The following is a 21570-nucleotide window of genomic DNA, read 5'->3' on the forward strand; positions in this document are numbered from 1 at the left end:
ACACATATATGTGGAATCTAGAAAAATGGTACAGATGAATCGGTTTGCAAGGCAGAAATAGAGACATAGATAGAGTCTACGTTGTAGAGAACAAACGTATGGACACCAAGGGGAGAAAGTGCGGGTGGGGATGAACTGGGAGATTGGGATTGACATATATCCACTAATATGTATAAAATAGATTACTAATAAGAACCTGCTGTATTTAAAAAAAAATTAGAAAAAAAAAAAAAAAAGATGGTGCCCTCAACATGATGGTACACAACATGGTGTAATATTAAATATTACCAAAAGGTTAAGGAGCATGAGGAATAATAGGAAGCTACTAAATCTGGATACCAGTAGCTCTCTTACCATTAAGACTGACAGAGATGGGTTAGTAAGGTAATTAAAAGGTCACTTTCTTAATATGCTTTAAGCATCTAGGGTATATATTCAACAATTTCATTCATTAATATGTAGTGGCATTTGATTAACTTTACTATGCTATTTCTATTTGGAAGGACACTAAGCTGTTCCAAGCGCAATTATAAAAGACAAACATTAAAAGACTGCCATTTGGTTTTTTAAAATTCAACTGGCATAACAATGAATCACCCTAAGTTAAATTTATGTGATGCAGTAAAAGTAGTTCTTAAAGGGACATTCATAGAAATAAATGCCTATCTTAAGAAACAAGAAAAGTCTCAAACAACATAATTTCACACCTCGAGGAACTAGAAAAAGAAGAACAAATGAAGCCCAAAGTTAGTAGAAGAGAGAAAACAGCAAATGTTAGAGCAGAGATAAAGGAAACAGAGACTAAAAAATCTACAGAAAAGATCAATGAAACTAAGAGCTGGTTCTTTAAAAAGACAAACTAAATTGAGAAACCTTTACCTAGACTGACCAAGAAAAAAAGAGAGAAAACACAAACAAGATCTGAAATGAAAGAGGAAATGTTACAATTGGTATCACAGAAATTAAAAGGATCACGAGACTACTATGAATACCACCAATAAATAGGATAACCCAGAAGAAATGAAGAAATTCCTAGAAATGCACAATGTCCCAAGACTGAATAATGAAGAAATAGAAAACCTGAACAGACCCATTACTGGTAAGGAGACTGAATTAGTAATATCCCAACAAACAAAAATCCAGGACCAGACAGCTTCACAGGTGAATTCTACCAAACATTCAAAGAAGAATTAATACCAATCCTTCTCAAACTCTTCCAAAATTAGAAGAGGAGAAAACTTTTCCAAACTCATTTTACAAGGCCAATGTTACCCTGATACCAAAACCAGGCAAGAATGGCACAGGAAAATTACAGGCCAATATCACTGATGAACATAGATGCAAAAATCCTCAACAAAACATTAGCAAACCAAATTCAACAATACATAAAAGGATTATAACCATGACTGAGTGGCATTTATCCCAGGGATTCAAGGATGGTTCAACATCTGCAAATCAGTCAATGTGACATACCAAACATTAACAAAATGTATGGATAAAAATCATATGATCATTTCAATAGATGCAGAAAAGGATCTGACAAAATTCAACATCCATTTATGATAAAAACTCCATTTATGATAAACGCAAAAATAAACAAATGGGACCTAATCAAACTTACAAGCTTTTGCACAGCAAAGGAAACCATAAACAAAATGAAAAGAAAACCTACACACTGTGAGAAAATATTTGCAAATGATGTGACTGACAAGGGCTTAATTTCCAAAATATACAAACAGCTCATACAACTCAACAACCAAAAAACAAACAACCCAATCGAAAAATGGGTAGAAGACCTAAAGAGACAGCTCTCCAAAGAAGAAATACAGATGGCCAATAAGCACATGAAAAGATGCTCAACATCACTAGTTATTAGAGAAATGCAAATCAAAACTACAATGAGGTAACACTTCACACCAGTCAGAATGGCCATCATCAAAAAGTCTACAAATAATAAATGCTGGAGAGGATGTGGAGAAAAGGGAACCCTTGGAAACTGTTGGTTGGAATGTAAATTGCTGCAGCCACTATGGAAAACAGTATGGAGGTTCCTTATAAAACTAAAAATAGAGTTACCATATGATCCAGCAATCCCATTCCTGGGCATATATCCAGAAAAGACGAAAACTCAAACTGGAAAAGATACATGCACCCCAATGTTCATAGCAGCACTAGTCACAATAGCCAGGACATGGAAACAACCCAAATGTCCGTCGACAGATCAATGGACAAAGAAGATGTGAATATATATACAATGGAATACTACTCAGCCATAAAAAGGAATGAAATATTGCCATCTGCAGCAACATGGATGGACCTAGCGATTATCATACCAAGAGAAGTCAGACAGAGAAAGACAATATTATATAATATCACTTATATGCAGAATCTAAAAAAATAATACAAATCAACTTATTTATAAAACAGAAACAGACTCACAGACATAGAAAATAAACTTATGGTTACCAAAGGGGAAAGGAGAGAGAGAGGGATAAATTAGGAGCACAGGGTTAACATATACATATCACTATATATGAAACAGATAAACAACAAGGATTTACTGTATAGCACAGGGAACTATATTCAATATCTTGGAATAACCTGTAAGCTGTATGGCTGAAACTAACATAATATTGTAAATCAACTACAGTTAAACTACAGTTAAATTTTTAAAAAAAGAAAAAAAGAAAGTTATATATTTGGTAGATTTCCAAGCATTATATGAAAGTAAAGAATTTCCAGCAAAAGGGAAGGGAGAAGAAAGAAAACTATTTGAAAACACAAAGACCTTTATCTTGCCTTAAAGCAGAACACTATCTATCATAGCAAAGTATGAAAATGAATAAATATATGAAAATTCATGTTAAAATTGGGATATCAATAAAGAGAAGAGAAAATAACAAAACAAACTGTAAAAGGCATCAAAGTGGCCTCTACTCATTTCATTTTCCTTACAACTTATAAATGCCATCACAATTCTAAAGAGATTGGACTTGAGTGAAAGTTTTTTATTATGAAGACATAGGTCTAAGAACAGAAGGATAATCATGTGCCAGCTTACAGTTCCTTGTAAAAGTAATAACATGAAAAATTAGTAGAAAATGAACATCTGAAAAGTTATCTGTAATCTGAAAATGTTAAATTTCCCCGGCATGTTAATTTTGACCATTTTTGCTGAATCACTTTTCCATATTTAGTTGAAGAGAGTATTTAATTTTTCTATTGTAATTAATAACGTTGTATGTCCTTCACAGCTTGGCATATTCTTTAAGAATCATCTGAAGCTTCTGGCTCAACATGATGTTCCCTCTGGCCTTCAGTCTGCCACTAAAGAATGCCTGGAAAGGAGAGAGGGAAAGACAGAACCAACCTTTACCATGTCACATTGTATTTCTTCTTTAAAAAGATCATTGCTTAGACTGAATACAATTGAGTTAATAACTCTGGACAACAAAGGCAACTTTTATCTAGCAATGGTAGTTCAATGATTATAGATAACACCCATATTTTTAGATATCTAAGAAAAAATAAAGACTCCTTGTGTATTTTAGAAAACCATAGAATAATTTATCTGAATTAACAGATCTGGGAATTCTGCTTCAACCTATGCTTCTGGCTTTAGCCTATATTCTTAAATGTGAATTTAAGACCATATGAATAAAAGGCTTTACTGTATTACTAACAATAAAAACACTGAGTTCAGAACTTTCAAAAGTAGATTTTAAATATTTATTATATCTTCATGAAACAGAAGGCCATATAATGGCAAAATAAGATAGTGTAACAAAGTAGTGAACAGATCCTGGGCTGTAGCATCAGAATGCCTAGGTTAAAATCTAGGCTCTGTCACTAAATGCAAGGTGAGCTTGGACAAATTACTTAACCTCTCTGAGTTCTGGCCTCCTTATCTATAAAGGGCATGACAACAGCACCTAAATAGCAGCTTTGTTGTATGAGTTAAATGAAACAGTGTGAAAAGTGCTTAGCTTAGCATTTGACATGTGGAAGGAGCTATTAAGCTCATTATTACCAAGCAAAAGACTATAATGTCAAAACACTAAGAGCTCCTGTACATTTTTTCTGACCTGACAATAGAAACTTGTGCAAGTTCTCCCCTGGTGTCAAGTTCCCTATCAGTAAGATAAAAATGATAAAACACAATATAGCTTACTGAGAAAATAACATACGGAATATGAAGTGAAAAAGAAGTCTCTAGATTTTTAGCTAGATTGAAAAAATAGTAATATCCATGTACATGTAACATTACAAAGCAGTCTCACAAATAAAATACCACTTGAGAAGCACAGCCATCAACCTGAAGTGGGCATATCAGCAAAAAAGAAATTCAAAAGCTTAAAAACCTACTCAAGGCCACAGAGCCAACAAAAAGTGGGCCAGGACTAAACATGGGTGTTCTCTGCTTAATAATGTCTCCTGCTTATTAACTAGCAACAACTTAATTTCAGAAGCGAATCCTTACCAACTGGAGGAAAAGCAAAAACTGCTTAAACTTTTTATCCCAAAAATACTGCAGGAGAATTTCATTCAATCAGGTTCAAGTGCTAAGCATTCAAACTAGAGACTGGAATTTTAAAACTAAGACAGCTTTCACTGTGCAGTTACAGAAATGATGGTCTGCGACTCCTGCAGAGTCAGTTCTTAGACGGGCTTGCCAGGTGCTACAGTCTGAGAGGGACTTACAACCTAAAATAAAAACACCAACTTCCGGGCTTCCCTGGTGGCGCAGTGGTTGAGTCTGCCTGCCGATGCAGGGGACACAGGTTCGTGCCCCGGTCCGGGAGGATCCCACGTGCCGCGGAGCGGCTGCGCCCGTGAGCCATGGCCGCTGAGCCTGCGCGTCCAGAGCCTATGCTCCGCAACAGGAGAGGCCACAACAGTGAGAGGCCCACATACAGCAAAACAAAACAAAACAAAACAAAACACCAACTTCCTTGAAGTAGATATACCAATATTTGATGGTTGTTATTTGAGTGGAAGAATTTTGTACATAAATCTTTGTTCCTATCTAACTATTTTCTTAGGATAGATTCCTAGAAGAAGAATTACTAAATCATGGCATTTCTTAAATAAGTTTCTTGACCATGCTTCCATATCACCACAGTTTTCAAACTGTGCACCTCAGTGCACTGGGGCACCATACCAAACTCCAACAGACACTACAGAATATTTTAAATTTTTGAAGGAAACACAGTGACACTGGTCAAACACAACATGAAAAGTACCCTTGTTTGGATCTAACTACTTAATAAACTGAACCATTAGGTATTTCTTTTGGCCTAGGAGTGCCACGCAGAAAGTGCTGAGACAGTAAGTGGCCATAAAGGAAGAAAGTCAGTGAAACTCTGCCATAGTGCTTTCCAGAAAGACTGTTAAATTAATATTCCTTCTAGCTATGTGTAAATCCCCTTATCCCAACCTTAATAATACTGCTTTCTTAATCTTTGAAAATCTGAGGCAAAAATGACATGCTTTAATTTGCATGTTTTAGATACTGGGAAAAATTAATAGTTTTTCTCACGTATGTTAGTCATACCTATTTCTTTCATTAATTACTGGTTCATGTCGTTTGCCCATTTTTTATATTGAGTTCTTTGTGTTGTCCAGAATTTTTATAGGTTATTAACACCAATATACTATGTATCATCATTTTACTTTTCCCCAGGTTTATGGCATATCTTATGGAGTCTGACATGCAGAAGTTTTTAATTTCTACATAGCCTAAACTACTGCTATTGAGCTTATGTTCCTTATTTCTATCCTTGCTTTAAGCTACTCAAGTATTAATTGAGCATCTACATTACACTAGGCAATATTCTATGCTAGGAAAGAGACAACTCTCCCTGTTCTCATGGAGCTAACATTCCAGTAGGGGAGTCAAAGAGTAAAATGTAAACAAGTAATTAAAGCCTGTTATAAATGCTATGAAGGAGGCTACTTAGATAATATAATAGGAGGGAACTACTTTGGATGAAACAAAGCCAGCCAGGCAAAAAGATGGGAATAGAAATTCCAGAAAAGGCAAATAAATAGACACTGAAGGGGTAAAAATTGATGGGAAGGAACTAAGAGGAGAGGCAACGTAAATTGAATTAGCATTGTAAGTGATGAGGCAAGCAGTGCAGGATGAAGCTGGGAAGATAAGCAAGGGAAACTTCACATACAATATAATAATATGTAGCTTGGATTTTATCCAAGTGTAAAAGTATATCTTGGAGGTTTTTATCATGTGGAATGACCTATAATCTGATTCACAGTTTTAAAAGATTACTCCAGCTTCTGTATGGAGAACAGATTGGTGGAAAAGCAAGACTAAAAGCACTAAGACCAGTCAGGAAGCCAGGTGAGAGATGATGGAGGCTTGGATCAGGATGATAACCCTAGTGATGAAGAGAAGAAAATGAACTCAAGATACGTTCTGGAGAAAGAACAAGCAGGATTAAGGATAGAAAGGATACAGAGGTGAAGAAGGAAGCCAAGACAATTCTTACATTACTGAGCATACTAATTTGGGTAGATAGATCATGGTGCCATTTCCTGAAAACAAAAAGAATGGGGGAAAAAACTAAATCACAAGTTCTAAGTTGGACATAGTAAGATGTGCCATCAGAGACCCAAGTGAAGAGCTGGTTATACCACTATGGAACTCAGAGAAGATGCTGAGTGAGACATTTGAATCTGCAAGTTGTCAACATGTAGATGGCTCTAAATACCACAGGATGGATGGACTCATTTAAGAAGAGTGTTAGTTAGAGAAGAGCCCTGAAATGAGCCCTGAGAAACACCAAAACTCAACAGTTGGGGGTAAAAGAGGAAGACACCAAAGGAGATTAGGAAGAGCCAAAGGTGGAGAAAGCAAAACAGGAGAATAAGGTATCATGAAAGCCAAGGGATAAGATTATTTCAAGAAGTTGGTGGTTAACTGAGTTGAATGCTACTGAAAGGCTGAGAAAGATGTAGATAGAGAAATATTTACTGGATTTAGCAATATAGATCATCACAAGAACTTCACAAAAACATTATCAGTGGAGTAACAGATGTGGAAGTCAGATAAGAGAAGGCAGAAGAGCAGTCAAGACAGAATTTTTAAACCTTTGCTGCCCACTAAAGTAGCCACTAGCCCATGCAGCTATTGAGTACTTGAAATATGATTAGCCCTGGCTGAGATGTATTATAAGTATAAAATACACACTGGATTTTAAAGATTTTTTTAAAGAAGGATATAAAATATCCCATTAATATTTAATATTGATTACATGTTAAAATATTTGAATTTATTGGGTTAAATAAAATATATTAAAATTAATTTTACCTGTTTCTTTTTAAGCTTTTTTAATTTATTTTGATTTTTTTATTAAAGTATAGTTGATTTACTGTGTTGTGTTAATTTCTGCTGTACAGCAAAGTGATTCAGTTATACATATATATACATTCTTTTTTTTATATATTCTTTTCCATTATGGTTTATCATAGGATATTGAATACAGTTCTCTGTGCTATATAGTAGGACCTTGTTGTTTATACATTCTATATATAATAGCTTACACCTGCTCACCCCAACATCCCACTCCATCCTTCCCCCAACCCCCTCCCCCTTGGCAACCACCAGTCTGTTCTCTATGTCCATGATTCTGTTTCTATTTCATAGGTAGGTTCATTTGTGTCATATTTTAGATTCCATATATAAGTGACATCATATGGTATTTTTCTTTCTCTTTCTGACTTATTTCACTTAGTATGATAATCTCTAGTTGCATCCATGTTGCTGCAAATGCATTATTTCATTCTTTTTTATGGCTGAGTAGTATTGCATTGTATACACCACATCTTCTTTATCCATTCATTTGTCAACGGACATTTAGGTTGTTTCCATGTTTTGGCTATTGTAAATAGTGCTGCTATGAACATAAGGGTGCATGAATCTTTTTGAATTATAGTTTTGTTGGGATATATGCCCAGGAGCACGATTTCTGGATCATATGGTAATTCTATTTTTAGTTTTATAAGGAACTTCCATACTGTTTTCCACAGTGGGTGCACCAACTTACATTCCCACCAACAGTGTAGGAGGGTTCCATTTTCTCCACACCCTCTCCAGCATTTGTTATTTATAGACTTTTTAATGATGACCATTCTGACCAGGGTGAGGTGATACCTCACTGTAGTTTTGATTTACATTTCTCTAATAGTTAGCAATGTGGAGCACCTTTTCATGTGCCTGTTGGACATCTGTATTTCTTCTTTGAAGAACTGTCTATTTAGGTCTCTGCCCATTTTTCCATTGGGTTGTTTGTTTTTTTGTTGTTGAGTTGTTATGAGCTGTTTGCATATTTTGGAAATTAGGTCCTTGTCATTTGCACCATTTGCAAATATTTTCTCCCATTCTGTAGGTTTTCTTTTCATTTTGTTTATGGTTTCCTTTGCTGTGCAAAAGCTTGTAAGTTTGATTAGGTCCCATTTGTTTATTTTTGTTTTTATTTCTATTGTCTTGGGAGACTGACCTAAGAAAACATTGGAACAATTTATGTCCGAGAATGTTTTGCCCATGATCTCTTCTAGGAGTTTTATGGTGTCACGTCTTATGTTCAAGTCTTTAAGCCATTTTGAGTTTATTCTTAACCTTTTTTTTAATGTGGCTACTAGAAAATTTTTAATTACTTATGTGGCTCACATTCTATGTCTATTCAACAGTGCTGGTTTAGACAATTCTTTTGTGAAAAGGAACAGAGAAATGATATGGTATGCTGGATGAGGATCTGATATCAAGAGAGAGTGTTTGCTTTAAAATCAAGATGTTAGCTTGCCTCTATACTGTGGGACAATTATGTAGTAGAATGGGAGAGAATAATGCAGAAAAAAGTGGAAAGGAGAAGAAGCAATGACTTTGAGTATATACCTGGATGAGAAGTGAAGAAGTCTTTGACAGGAAGAGGGAGACTTCCTTCAGTGTAATGTATAGGAAGAAAAGAAGACAGGTGCAGATGCTGACGAAATAGATCTGGTGATGGGAAAGTGAATATTTTCATTTGAAAGTCTTTTTTTTCTCCCAAAGAACATGAGAAAGATCATCAGCTGAAAATGAAAGAGAGGTAGGCATGGGGGAGTTTTGAGAGAACAGGTATGAAATACTCATCTCAGACAACAGGAATGGAGGCTTAGTGGAAAATCACAGTAAGATTGCTAGACAGTGTGTAGAGACTATTTGAGACTTCTAATCAAAATTTTAAAGGGAAGCCAATTTTGTCTAGTTGTATGGCTTTTCTCCTGGCGTCTTCATCTATTCAGGTACACATGCAAAGATGGCAGAGTAGGGTTAAAATAGAGTGGAGTTTTCTAGGCAAATAAGATGAGAGAGGTACAAGGGAGATGAGGGTATTTTCAAGGGAGATACTCCGATGGACCATGGAATCTAAGCTGAACAAGAAGAGAAGACAGAAGGGAGCTGATGGATAGAAAGTGGTGTTGCCAACAAACCAGAGGTCTCTGTGAAGCTCAACAGCAGTAGCAGGAATAACAAAACAAGTTAATGAAACTGTAGGTGATGGTGTTGGAAAATGGTGATGTTTTGTAACAGATACTGGAAGTTGTACATATTATGCTCCCAATAAAGACAAAAGCTGATGTAGAATGGAGTAAAAGATAATTAGAAATAATTTCAATAAACTAAGAGTCATCTGTTAGAGAAGTCACTTTTACAAATCCTGAAGGAAGCCATCAAGGTTGACAAGAGTTGATGCAGAGAGAGACAGAGAGAGAGAGACAGAGAGAGAGAGAGAGAGAGAGAGAGAGAGAGAGAGAGAGAGAGAGAGAGAAAGAGACTGTACACTGGGATATAAGGTCTTTGATAACTGAAGAATAGTGATGATAGATAGCACTGAGGTGAGGCAGAACGTAATTGAGCCAAATGAGTTTAGAAAACCCCTAATATTAAATTAGAACTTCTCTAACGACTGTCACCAAGAATAATAAACACCTAGGTTTTCATCAAGTTTTGCTTCTGCTTTAATTTTTTTACATTTAATTCCATCCTGTATGGTACTGACTAAGGTATATGGAATGACATAAAGCACTACCATTTCCTATGCAACTGGCCAGTACCATTCACTGAATAATCCATTCCCCCCAAAAGGTCTGATATTCCTAGCAATTATATAAATGTTTCTGTAAATCCTACATTTAATCGTTATGTATAAGCACCTCAAATATATCTTAAAAAGAACTCTTAATTAGCCACTCAGCAGCCACAATGACCTTTAAAACTCAGATGTCACTCCACAGCTCAATAGCTTCCTATCACACAAGATCTAAACTGTCTTGCCAATATCTACAAGGTCCTGTGTGATCTACACCATGCCTACCTCTCCGTTTGTCTCCTGCCTCTCTCCCCACTGGCCTCCTCACAGTTATAGTATCCCATAAGCTGAGCTACCGGTGCCTCCAGCCTTGGTGCTAGTTGTTTCTTTAGCCTTATGGCTCCTTCCCTCACTTTGTTCAGGTCTCTATCAAGCCTTTTTGTACATCCGATCTAAAATAGTTCCTCTATCCTGTCACACTCTAATCCAGGGATTGGCAAACTACAGCCTACGGGCCAAAACCAGTCTGCTGCCTGTTTTTATAAACAAAGTTTTACTGGAACTCAGCCACATCCATTTGTTTACATATTATCCATGGCTACTTTAACTCTACAATGGCAGAACTGAGTAGGTGCAACAGAGACCATCTGACCTGCAAAGCTTAGAATATATTTACTAGGGGACCCTGTACAGAAAAAGTTTGCCAACCACTGCTATAACCCATTACTCTTATTTTTCTTCATACCTGAAATTATACTTCTTTTCCATTTCCCTCTAGAACTAAGCTCTACCCAGAAGGGGCACTATCTTGTTCAGCCACATCTAGCACCTGAATAAAAGGAGGTACTAAATAAATTCCTGAGAAGGAATTAACTGAGGGCTCACTCAGTACCATGCATTACTCTAAGCTCTTCATGTATATTATTGGATTTCGTTATCATAACAATCCTATGGGATTATCAAAATTCATTTTACAATGAGAAAATTAAGGCTTAGAGAGTAGGTGGCAGAGCTAAGATTCAAACTTAGATTTATCTGATGCCAAAGAACGTATTTTTAACCACTATACTACTTTACAATTCTTTTAAAATTAGTCTTTTTATCCAGGAAAATTGAACATTTTCTCCCTTATTCAAATTGCTCCGTTCCTTGTAAAATTGCATAGTTTTCTGCAAATAAGCCCTGTGCTTTTTCTTGTTAGGGTAGTCGTTGGTACTCTGGGTAGTGATTACAAACAAATTTTTTAAATTATATCCTCTAGTTGGTTTTGCTGCTATGTGAAAGCTATTTTAAAATAATTATTGTGCATTCAACCACTTGTTTGAACTCTTCTGGTCTAAGAATCAATCAGTTGATTCCCGTGGGATTTCTAGCTACATAATCATTCATATTTTCTACTCCATTCTAATTGCTACATCTAATTTTGTGTGTTTGTGGACTAGCCATAGGTTTCAGAACAATATTACCTCATAATGGCCAGCAAAGGCACTCTTGTTTCAATCATGATTTTCCACTGAAATGTCTCTAAATGTTTTACCTTCAGTAAGACACTGGCTATTATGTTCCATCCTTCTATTTCCAGTTTTCAATGACGATTAAGACAAGTTCTTAATTTTATATGTCAGGAAAGAATGTCTAATTTTATGAAATATCATATGGTTTTTCAACTCTGAACTAACAATATATTAAAAGTTCTAGATGTGGGTTTTGCATTGTTTATCTGCTAAAGAATTCCATCCAAAAATTTAATTTTAAAAAGTATCAGTTGAAAAACTCCATTAGAAAAATATATGAGCTGTCAATTTGAATACTGCTATCAACTCTGTCTTTCCTCAGAGTTGCAAGATATCTGTCTTATAAATCAGAATTTTGGAGTCAGCCAAAAAACTGCAATTGTCAAATAGGAAGCAATAATGACAAATAAATGAACATTTTAAGAACTTTACCTTCTGAGGATCAAGCTTGCCCAAGACTACTTCCATGAAATCTTCATCTGAAAGCGTGATGGTTACATCAGCAGAATCTTTTGCAGGGCCTTGATACACTTTTCCAGAACCATTTTTTAGGTCAATAGCTGGGAAAAATAGGAAGAAACAAATGTCTGTCATTTTTTTCTTCACAATATGAGAATAAACCAAATAAATGCAGACATTTTTATAGTTTCCAAGTTACTGTGGTACTTATTCGATTGGGTTGGCCAAAAACTCGTTCGGGTTTTTCTGTAAGATATGGAAGATCCGAACGAACTTCTTGGCCAACCCAATACATTATCTATTACCTATCACTTAGAAGAAAATTTTAAATCCTTGATTTTTTGAGATGTCCTCTTTATAAAGAATATGATCTTCAAAATAATCAAATCAATCATAGTTTTTCTTCATTGAAGAAGGTTACACAACAGAGATATTTGAAATGTGAATCAATGTAGAATAATATAAAGAAGTTAAGTGGTTGGAAGTTATATGCTTAAGGCCTTTAGATTCAAATAAAGACTCTGTAGTCAACAAAGGAAGAAAACTGAATTTTAAAACAACTGCATATTGGTTGGGGTGGGGGAAGGGAACGCACTCTAATTACCTTTCAAAAACCTGAATTCATCAAAGGTTCTGTCATATGAATTAAACGACAGTCAAATTAAATTTTTAAAAGTATTCTAATTAGTTTGCTATAATTTATTTATAAAATGTTTATTGCCCTAATTGTTGTGAAGAAACGTTAAAATTCTTTTCCCTTAAATGTTTTTGACAGAAGGATTAAGTCTCCCAGACACAGGCTGGGTAACTGGAAAAACTGTTAGATTTGCCTTCATTGCTCTCTATACAACACTTACAGAGCTTTATGTTAAAGTTACATTTTACAAAGTTTTAATTGTCTCACATATGACTGAGACCAGTCATCCAGGAAGGTAATTCCACTCATCCAGCTTCAGCCTCTTGAATGTGCTTTCTCTGCTACTGCGAAGAAGCTAGGATTGCATCACTCTCCCTAAGAGTGTCAGGAAACTCCCAATTTAGGACCAAGGAAAAGCTACACACACGTAAGCAAAACCACGCATTCTGCTTAGCCAAGCCCTACTCCAAAGAGAAAATTAAGTCACTCCCATTGTCCACAGAAGAGAATCTTGCCAACTAAACTAAAAAATAATAACATGACTATGACGGTTACCTGGGAAGGATTAAGAGTGAGAAGGAGACCTTTTTGCTTTTTATGCTTCATTCACTCACTTCATTGGTAAGTTTCTTCTATGGGTGTCAGACAATGTACAAGGTACTAAAAGTAAGGCATGAAGAACAAAGGCTCTGTTCTTATTGATACACACATATTACAAATGTGTTTTTATGTATTATTTGTATAGCTAAAAAGAAAGGTAGAAAAAGAGAGGGAGGAAGGCAGGCAGGGAGGGAGCAGGGAGAGAATAACGGGCAGGGGTCAGAGGGCAGAAAGGAAAGACTAAAGAAAAGCAAACCTCTGGCATTCAACAGACATGATTTTAATTCTTCACAAGTAAGTGTAAGGACCACTGTATGTACTAGTCTTGCTCAGGAATAAAACTGGACTCACGCATCTTAATACTTCAGTGTGGAATAAGTCTGTTAGCTAATGAAGGCCCTTCTAATGAAGAGCTGTCTACCTGCCCTCTCACTCACTTGGTTTTATGTGCTCCTTCACAGCCATGACTCTTATGAAGCAATTAAACATTTTTTCTGTGGAAAGCTAATAACTAGTGCTGGTAAAAGAAAAGAGGGCTAAAAAGGGGGAAGTTCTTAGCAAGAATACAGAAATTTGGGGTTAAGGAGTGAAACTCCCCATTCCACAGTGGCTCAAGTCATGGTTACAAATGGCTCCTGCGGGAGGATCGTCATCCACCACCATCACCTTAGATTTACAGATACCTGTCAGGTCATGGGTAATCTAATTGAAATGAAGAAACAAGCTATATGTATTTTCTTTTTGTGTCAGAATGTATTTTTAAAGCTTTATGAATTATTTTAGCTCAGTATTTATATAATCATTAATGCACTGAAAAAGTCCAAAAAATTTCAGTTATACTTTACAGAATTTAATGGGGGAGGAAACGGTGTTAGATGAGAACATATATTTGGACTTAGAGACCTTTGAAGGTTTTAGAATACATACCTTACAAATTACAACACTCTTACCAAAGTGGGTGTACAATGAACATACCTCAACTTAATAAAAGCTATTTATGACAAACCCACAGCCAACATAATATTCAATGGTGAAAAGCTGAAAGCCTTCCTGCTAAAATCTGTAACAAGACAAGGATGACCACTCCTATTCAACATAGTACTGGAAGTCTATTCAGCATTCAGACAAGAAAAAGAAATAAAAGGTATCCACATTAGAAGGAAAGAGGTAAAATTGTCATTATATGCAGATGACATGATACTAAATACAGAAAACCCTAAAAATTCCACACAAAAACTACTAGAACTGATAAATTCAGCAAGGTAGCAGGATACAAGATTAACATACAGTTGCATTTCTTTAAACTAACAATGAAATATCAGAAAGGGAAAGTAAAAAAAAAAAATCCTTTTTAAAATTGTATCAAAAAAATAAAAAACTTAGGAATAAACCTGACCAAGGCGGTGAAAGGCTCATATCCTGAGAACTGTAAAACACTGATAAAGGAAATGGAAGATGATTTAAAGAAATGGAAAGATATCCCATGCTCTTGGATTGCAAGAATTAATATTGTTAAAATGGCCACACTACCCAAAGCAATTTACAGATTTAATTACAATCCCTATCAAATTACCCATGACATTTTTCACAGAACTAGAACAAATAATTCTAAAATTTATATGGAACCATAAAAGACCCAGAATTGCCAAAGCAATCCTGAGGAAAAAGAACAAAGCAGGAGGCATAAGCCTCCCAGACTTCAGACAATACTATAAAGCTACAGTAATCAAAATGGCATGGTACTGGTACAAAAACAGATATACGGATCAGTGGAACAGAAGAGAGCCCAGAAATAAACCCACACATCTATGGTCAATTAATCTTTGACAAAGGAGGCAAAAATATACACTGGAGAAAAGACAGTCTCTTCAGCAAGTGGTGTTGGGAAAGTTGGACAGCTGCATGTAAATTAATGAAGTTAGAACACACCCTCACACCATACACAAAAATCAACTCAAAATGGCTTAAAGACTTAAGTATAAGACATGACACCAGAAAACTCTTAGAAGACAGCACAGGCAAAACATTCTCTGACATAAATTGTACCAATGTTTTCTTAGGTCAGTTTCCCAAGGCAAAAGAAATAAAAGGAAAAATAAATAAATGGAACCTAATCAAACTTATAAGCTTTTGTACAGCAAAGAAAACCATAAACAAAATGAAAAGATAACCTCCACACTGGGAGAAAATATTTGCAAACAATGCGATAGACAGGGCTTAATTTCCAAAATATACAAACAGCTCATACAATCCAATATCAAAAAAAAAAAAAAATCAAAAATAGACATTTCTCCAAAGAAGACATACAGATGGCCAATAAGCACATGAAAAGTTGCTCAACACTGCTAATTATTAGAGAAATGCAAATCAAAACTACAGTGAGGTATCACCTCACACCAGTCAGAATGGCAATCATCAAAAAGTCTACAAATAATAAATGCTGGAGAGGGTGTGGAGAAAAAGGAACCCTTCTATATTGTTGGTGGGAATGTAAAATGGTGCAGCCACTATGGAGAACAGTATGGAGGCTCCTTAAAAAACCAAAAATAGAGTTACCATATGATCCAGCAATCCCACTCCTGGGCATAATTCCGGAGAAAATTCTAACTGGAAAAGATACATGCACCCCAATATTCATAGCAGCACTATTTACAATAGCCAAGACATGGAAGCAACCTAAATGTCCATCAACAGATGAATGGATAAAGAAGATGTGGTGTGTGTATATACACACACACACACACACACACACACACACACACACACACACAATAGACTACTACTCAGCCATGAAATAATGCCATTTGCAACAACACAGATGGACCTAGAGAATATCATAATAATTGAAGTAAGTCAAACAGAGAAAGACAAATATCATATGATATCATTTATATGTGGAATCCAAAATATGAACTTATTTACAAAACAAAAACAGACTCACAGACAGAAAACAAACTTACAGTTACCAAAGGAGGAAGAGGGGAGGGGATAAATTAGGAGCTTGGGATTACCAGATACAAACTAATATATATAAAATAGGTAAACAACAAGTCCTACTCTTTCACACAGGGAACTGTATCTTGTAATAAGCTATAATGAAAAAGAATATGAAAAGAATATATATATGTGTATATACATATGTATATGTGTATATATATATATATATGTATATATAACTGAATCACTTTGCTGTACACCAGAAACTAACACAACATTGTAAATTAACTGTATCTCAATTAAAAAAAAAGTATAGATCCAGTAAACAAACTAACCTAGGGATGTCATGCATTAAATAAATAAATAGATAGATAAGCTACATATCTATTGTATACATTGTACAACACAGGAAATATATTTTATAATAACTATAAATGAAATATAACTTTTAAAAATTGTGAATCACTATGTGGTACTACTGAAATTTATACAATATTGTACATCAACTATACCTCAATAAAAAATTTTTATTTTATAATAAATAATATAGTGTTATAGATTTTACTCAACAGGACGACCTTGCTACAATGTTCTGATTTCAGTTCCCAAAACAGCTGAAGAAGTCTACAATGTCTCTCTTTCTGATTCTTTTTTATTTCATTAATATTTTGCAATCAGTATGGATAAGAAGGTGCAAGTGAGCATTCCAAGATCTGGGCTTCCTTCCCAAAAGCACCTCACTGAGGCCCACCCTCTGGTTTCTTATGCACGTCAAGGGGTTACATCTCTCCATTACACACTCTGTTCCCCAGAGAAGAGGAAAGGTCCTCACCCAGGCAGCCCTCCTGCTCCTAGATGATCAAGCACGACAGGCCTCAGAGAGGCCTAACCTCGAAAGACAGAGCTAAGACTCCTCCTCCTCCACAGCCAAAACCAACACTGACACCAGAACTCTCCCCATTCTCTCTAGACTCACACTAATTTGGTTTTTAAAAATCCTGACACAGACACACATTCTACCCAGAGATTCATTGTCGGTGTTGTTTGGATGGCAAGATAGGGGAAGGAGCAGGGAAGATGGGCACGGTCCAGGATCTTTGGGTTTGACATGCATCTTCCAGGCCACTGAGCCCAAACCCCTTGGTCCCTAGACTTGCTCAAGGTCTGTCACTTGTGTAACTCCAGTTCCATAGGTAAACTAAGGAGCTGAGCCTGTTCTCTATAAACAAGTTTGGATCTGCCATAATGCAAACATGACTGGGACAACTAACAGCAATTTAAAATACCAAGAATCTGGTGATTAACTGTTTAGCAAAACATTTTTAAAACTGCTTGAAAAAAAAAATTAGGTATTCCCTAAGTCAGAGCATTCAATCATCTATTTTATGTCATTAAGCACCAACGTGCAAAAGAGAGATACCAACATGGAATCATCTTCTAAAATAAGCCAAACACCTAGATACTTTCTACTGCTGCCAGCTACTCTGATTTAGCTCAGTGACACAAAGATGGTGAGAAAACAACCAGAATTGAAAAAAGTTACACAGCTGAGAATCAGATCAAATAAAAGACAGGCAGATAACCAAAGATAATGATGAACCCTTTCAGAGAAAGCTTCAAGATCCAATTTGATTGTTAGCTTTGATAAATTTGGACCTGAAGAAGAGATGATAAAACAAACAAAAGCCACAAGCATCAATTACAAGTAGTTTTTAACAGGTTTCTAATATTCCCATGTTTCTGGTGAAAATACAAGAAAAAACCTTTTGCCTAGGTTAATTAAAGGTAATTATTAAATGTAAGCACATTTTCTAATACTTTCTACAAGGAAAGTGATACTAAGATAAGGAGAAAATCTTAGTTGGTTATTGACACTATATTGAAGGAAATTACGCTATTTGCCAGAGTGAATCACTTGTATACTTCACAAATCTCTACAGAGTTCTTTTCTGCCAACTGTGAGACACATAATTCCAGCACGTTTTCTCTCTTATAGATCGCATTCCTCTCCTTCACCAGTATCCTCAAAAATCCTGTGTTTTATATTTATAACTCAACTTCTAATATAGTTTCATCTATAGGGGAAAAGGTTGAATTCCATCATGAATAGATAGAAAGAAGGAAGGACAGAAAATAGAAAGAAAGTGATGATACCTACATATCACTGTTAATCTGTGAAGATTTTTAGAAAAAAGACACTTTGAACTTTGGGTAACTAAATACATATTACATGTTTTGGCTTCCTTTACCCCCTTCTGAATTAACCTCCTATAAGCACAAATGTCCTCCAGAAGGACAAACATCAAACTGTTAACTGTAGGTAGTGGGATTATACATCATTATTTTCTGCTCTATACTTTTATATATCAAATTTTATATAATGAAAATACACTCCCTAAAAGGAATAGCAATTGTTATGTTAAAAAGAAACTATCATTAAACCAAAATCAATTGAACAAAACTTCAAAATGTTTCCTAGGAATATGTAATGGAAGATGGTCTCAAAAAGTTTTAGTTGATTTAGAGATATATTTTAATTTTTTTGGTCTCAGCATTTACAGTGATCTTTAATTGTAATGAGAAAACAGTCTGATTTACAAGGTATTTAGGCACTCTAAAATAGTAATCTCAGAATAAAAATAATGAAAATCTACAAAACAGTAGTTTCTACTGTGCAAGTAAAATCCCAAACCTAAAGATTTTTTCCTTTAAAAAAAAGTCTGTATAGACAGATTATCTGCATGATATGTGGTATACAAATAATGAGTGAAGATGGTTCATACCATCAGTTGTGGGACTTGCAGAAGCACAGCCTACAACCCTTGCTTTCAGGTACCACCATAGTATATTACATCTAATACACTAGCCTACAGTCCCCAGAGAAGGATTACAACCAGGTTTGAGATGGGCCTGAAAGTTAACATGGTCCTGGAGTGTAAGCCAATCACAGGTCACTTCCAGGAGTCCCTCAGCATTCCAGGGGCTCTTGGCCAACCTTAACTACACAGGATCCCATTGTACTTCACAGTTATGAAGGATGGGAAAAATCCTTGAGCTAAAAACTATTCTGGATGCTCCCTGTACCACATTAGTAGACAGATTCAAGGGACCACAGCTGCTTGACTACAAATGAAAGGATCCTGTCCCTTGGGACCTCAAGACAAAAAAAAAAAAACATGAGAAATCAAGAAGTTTCAGTGAACATTCACTGATACACCGTTTTTCTCCAACAACTCTAGAGATCGGAATACTCCATAACATAAACCTAAGGTTAGAATACTCTATAAAGAAAGAATATTCTACCAATCAAAGTAAGGCTAGAACACTTTATAATATAAAGGTAAAGAAATGATGGTCAGCGTTCATTAATAGCATGCTTCATGATTCAAAATATGAATAGCGATCAGCTATGGAATAAATGTTTGTGTTCCTCCAAAATCCATACGTTGAAAGCCCTAATCTCCAAATAATGATGGTATCTGGAAATGGGGCCTTTGGGAGGTAATTAGGTTTAGGTGAGATCATAAGAGTAGAGCCTCCATAACGGGGTTAGTGTCCTTAGAAGAACAGACATGAGAGAGATGATCTTTCTCTCTGCCTTGTGGGGAAACAGTAAGGAGGCGGCCATCTGCAAACCAGAAAGAGGGTTCTCACTAGAGCCCAAACATGCTGACACCCTCACACTGGACCTTCCAACCTCCACACTATGAGAAAATAAATTTCTGTTGTTGAACATACCCAGTCTATAGTATATTTGTTATAGCAAACTGAACAAAGACACTCTCATTGTTAGAAGCAGTGGCCTCTCAATCTATAATTGACTGATGCTGAAGAAAGAGAATGGATATATATTCACTTCCCTTAACCTATACAGAAACAGCACAGTGAAATCTGATAAAGCCACATATTTTTCTGTCATGACATATAGACACTGGATACTTAAAAACTTGCTAACAGATCTGGCTGATTAGCAAAGTGAGCCCACAAAAGTGCTAGTGCTTTTATTATGCAGATAGAAAAAGAAGAAAATTCTCTGATCTAGAAAATTTTTTTTACTCATCTTTAGTAATTTCATCTTACCTTCCCCAATTTCACTTTAAGAATTAAATTAAAATTGGACACTGCAATCTTTTAAGAGACCACAGCACAGAAAAGTTTGTGCCATGATTAAGAATGTAGTTACACAACAGATACAAAAGAATGGTAGAATTTTTTTCACCCCTTTCCCTTTTTATCTTCTCTTTCTTCTTAAAATGGTACCAGAGTCCTTTTGGAGCTCCACAGAAGTGAATGGAAATGTGACTGCTTTCTCTCTGCAGCAACTTGGCTTATATTGGATGCCTTGCCAGGTTGCTAACATGGCACTCTAGCATAAAACTTCCCTAGATTAGATAAAATTAGTACCTTTGATTGCCATCTGTATAGACGAAGAAAATAATTATGATTATATACTGATAGTTAAGGTGATAATCCAAAATGTTAATTTGGGAGGAATGAAGAAAATATTTTTAAAGCTGTTAAAATATAATGAGAATTACTCAAAACTTTAAAACATTTCATTTAACCTGATGTACTTTCTTCACATCTAAGAGGAATTTGAAGATTAGTTAAAGAAGCATATGGCCAAGGTGACTGTTTAAAGTACTAATTTCAGGTATTTCAATGAAATCTTTAAAACAGATATTTTCATTTTAATTGATTCCCTTCATCTCTAAAAAACATGCATGGCTTTGGGTGCCATGAAACCCGTTATTTCCCGTAAAACAACAACTTACCAAAGAAGGTAAAGATTTACCTACCTTCAAAGAGATGGGCTTTAGTTATAACAAGGATACTTTATCTCTATTGACTAAGAGTTATCTTAAAATATTATAGAGCCAGGGACATGACTTACTCCACTTAGCTGCAGTATTTTCACCTTTAGTGATATGCCACTCAAACACAGCATTTATTTTCTTCACCACCTCTCCCCCCATATGCTGAAGGCGGCGACCTATTTCCTCAAACACAAGGGTACTCTGAAGCTCCCTACCCTAGCAAAAAGAGAAAAGTTAATTTAATTTTAGAAGTTCTATAAAAATCACTCAAGGGGATAAAACTATTACAAAATAAAAGTTCAACGTGATTTTTTTTGAAAAACCTGCACATAAATAAGGGAAACTAGTTTTTTCTCACTAGGTTTCCTTCACACCTTTCCTTATATTAATTTATGTCACCCAGAACCTCACTCCTCTTAATAAAAGATTTTACTTTTATCAAAATTCAGAAATAATATTTTACAAGTAGACTAGGAACTAACTGGATAACTTATATCCTAACTAACTTCAGCAGG

General features: G+C 35.5%; 1 protein-coding gene across 3 annotated transcripts in view; it reads right to left on the reverse strand.

The window, feature by feature from the left end:
* Window positions 1-2914: 2914 nt before the first annotated feature.
* HSD17B4 (hydroxysteroid 17-beta dehydrogenase 4) overlaps window positions 2915-21570 on the reverse strand; it is a 101770-nt gene continuing 83114 nt past the window's right edge. For 2 of the 3 annotated variants that reach the window (XM_007455835.1, XM_007455834.1), the window contains 3 exons: window positions 21133-21271; window positions 12038-12165; window positions 2915-3338 (listed from right to left, as the gene is read on the reverse strand). In XM_007455835.1, the coding sequence (XP_007455897.1) occupies window positions 3249-3338; window positions 12038-12165; window positions 21133-21271 (357 nt within the window). In that variant the 3' untranslated portion in view covers window positions 2915-3248. The remainder of the gene's footprint in view (window positions 3339-12037; window positions 12166-21132; window positions 21272-21570) is intronic. The other variant, XM_007455836.1, reaches the window with a different exon arrangement.

Source organism: Lipotes vexillifer, unplaced genomic scaffold, assembly GCF_000442215.2.
Source record: "Lipotes vexillifer unplaced genomic scaffold, Lipotes_vexillifer_v1.1 scaffold78, whole genome shotgun sequence".
NCBI classification, from domain to species: Eukaryota; Metazoa; Chordata; class Mammalia; order Artiodactyla; family Lipotidae; genus Lipotes; species Lipotes vexillifer.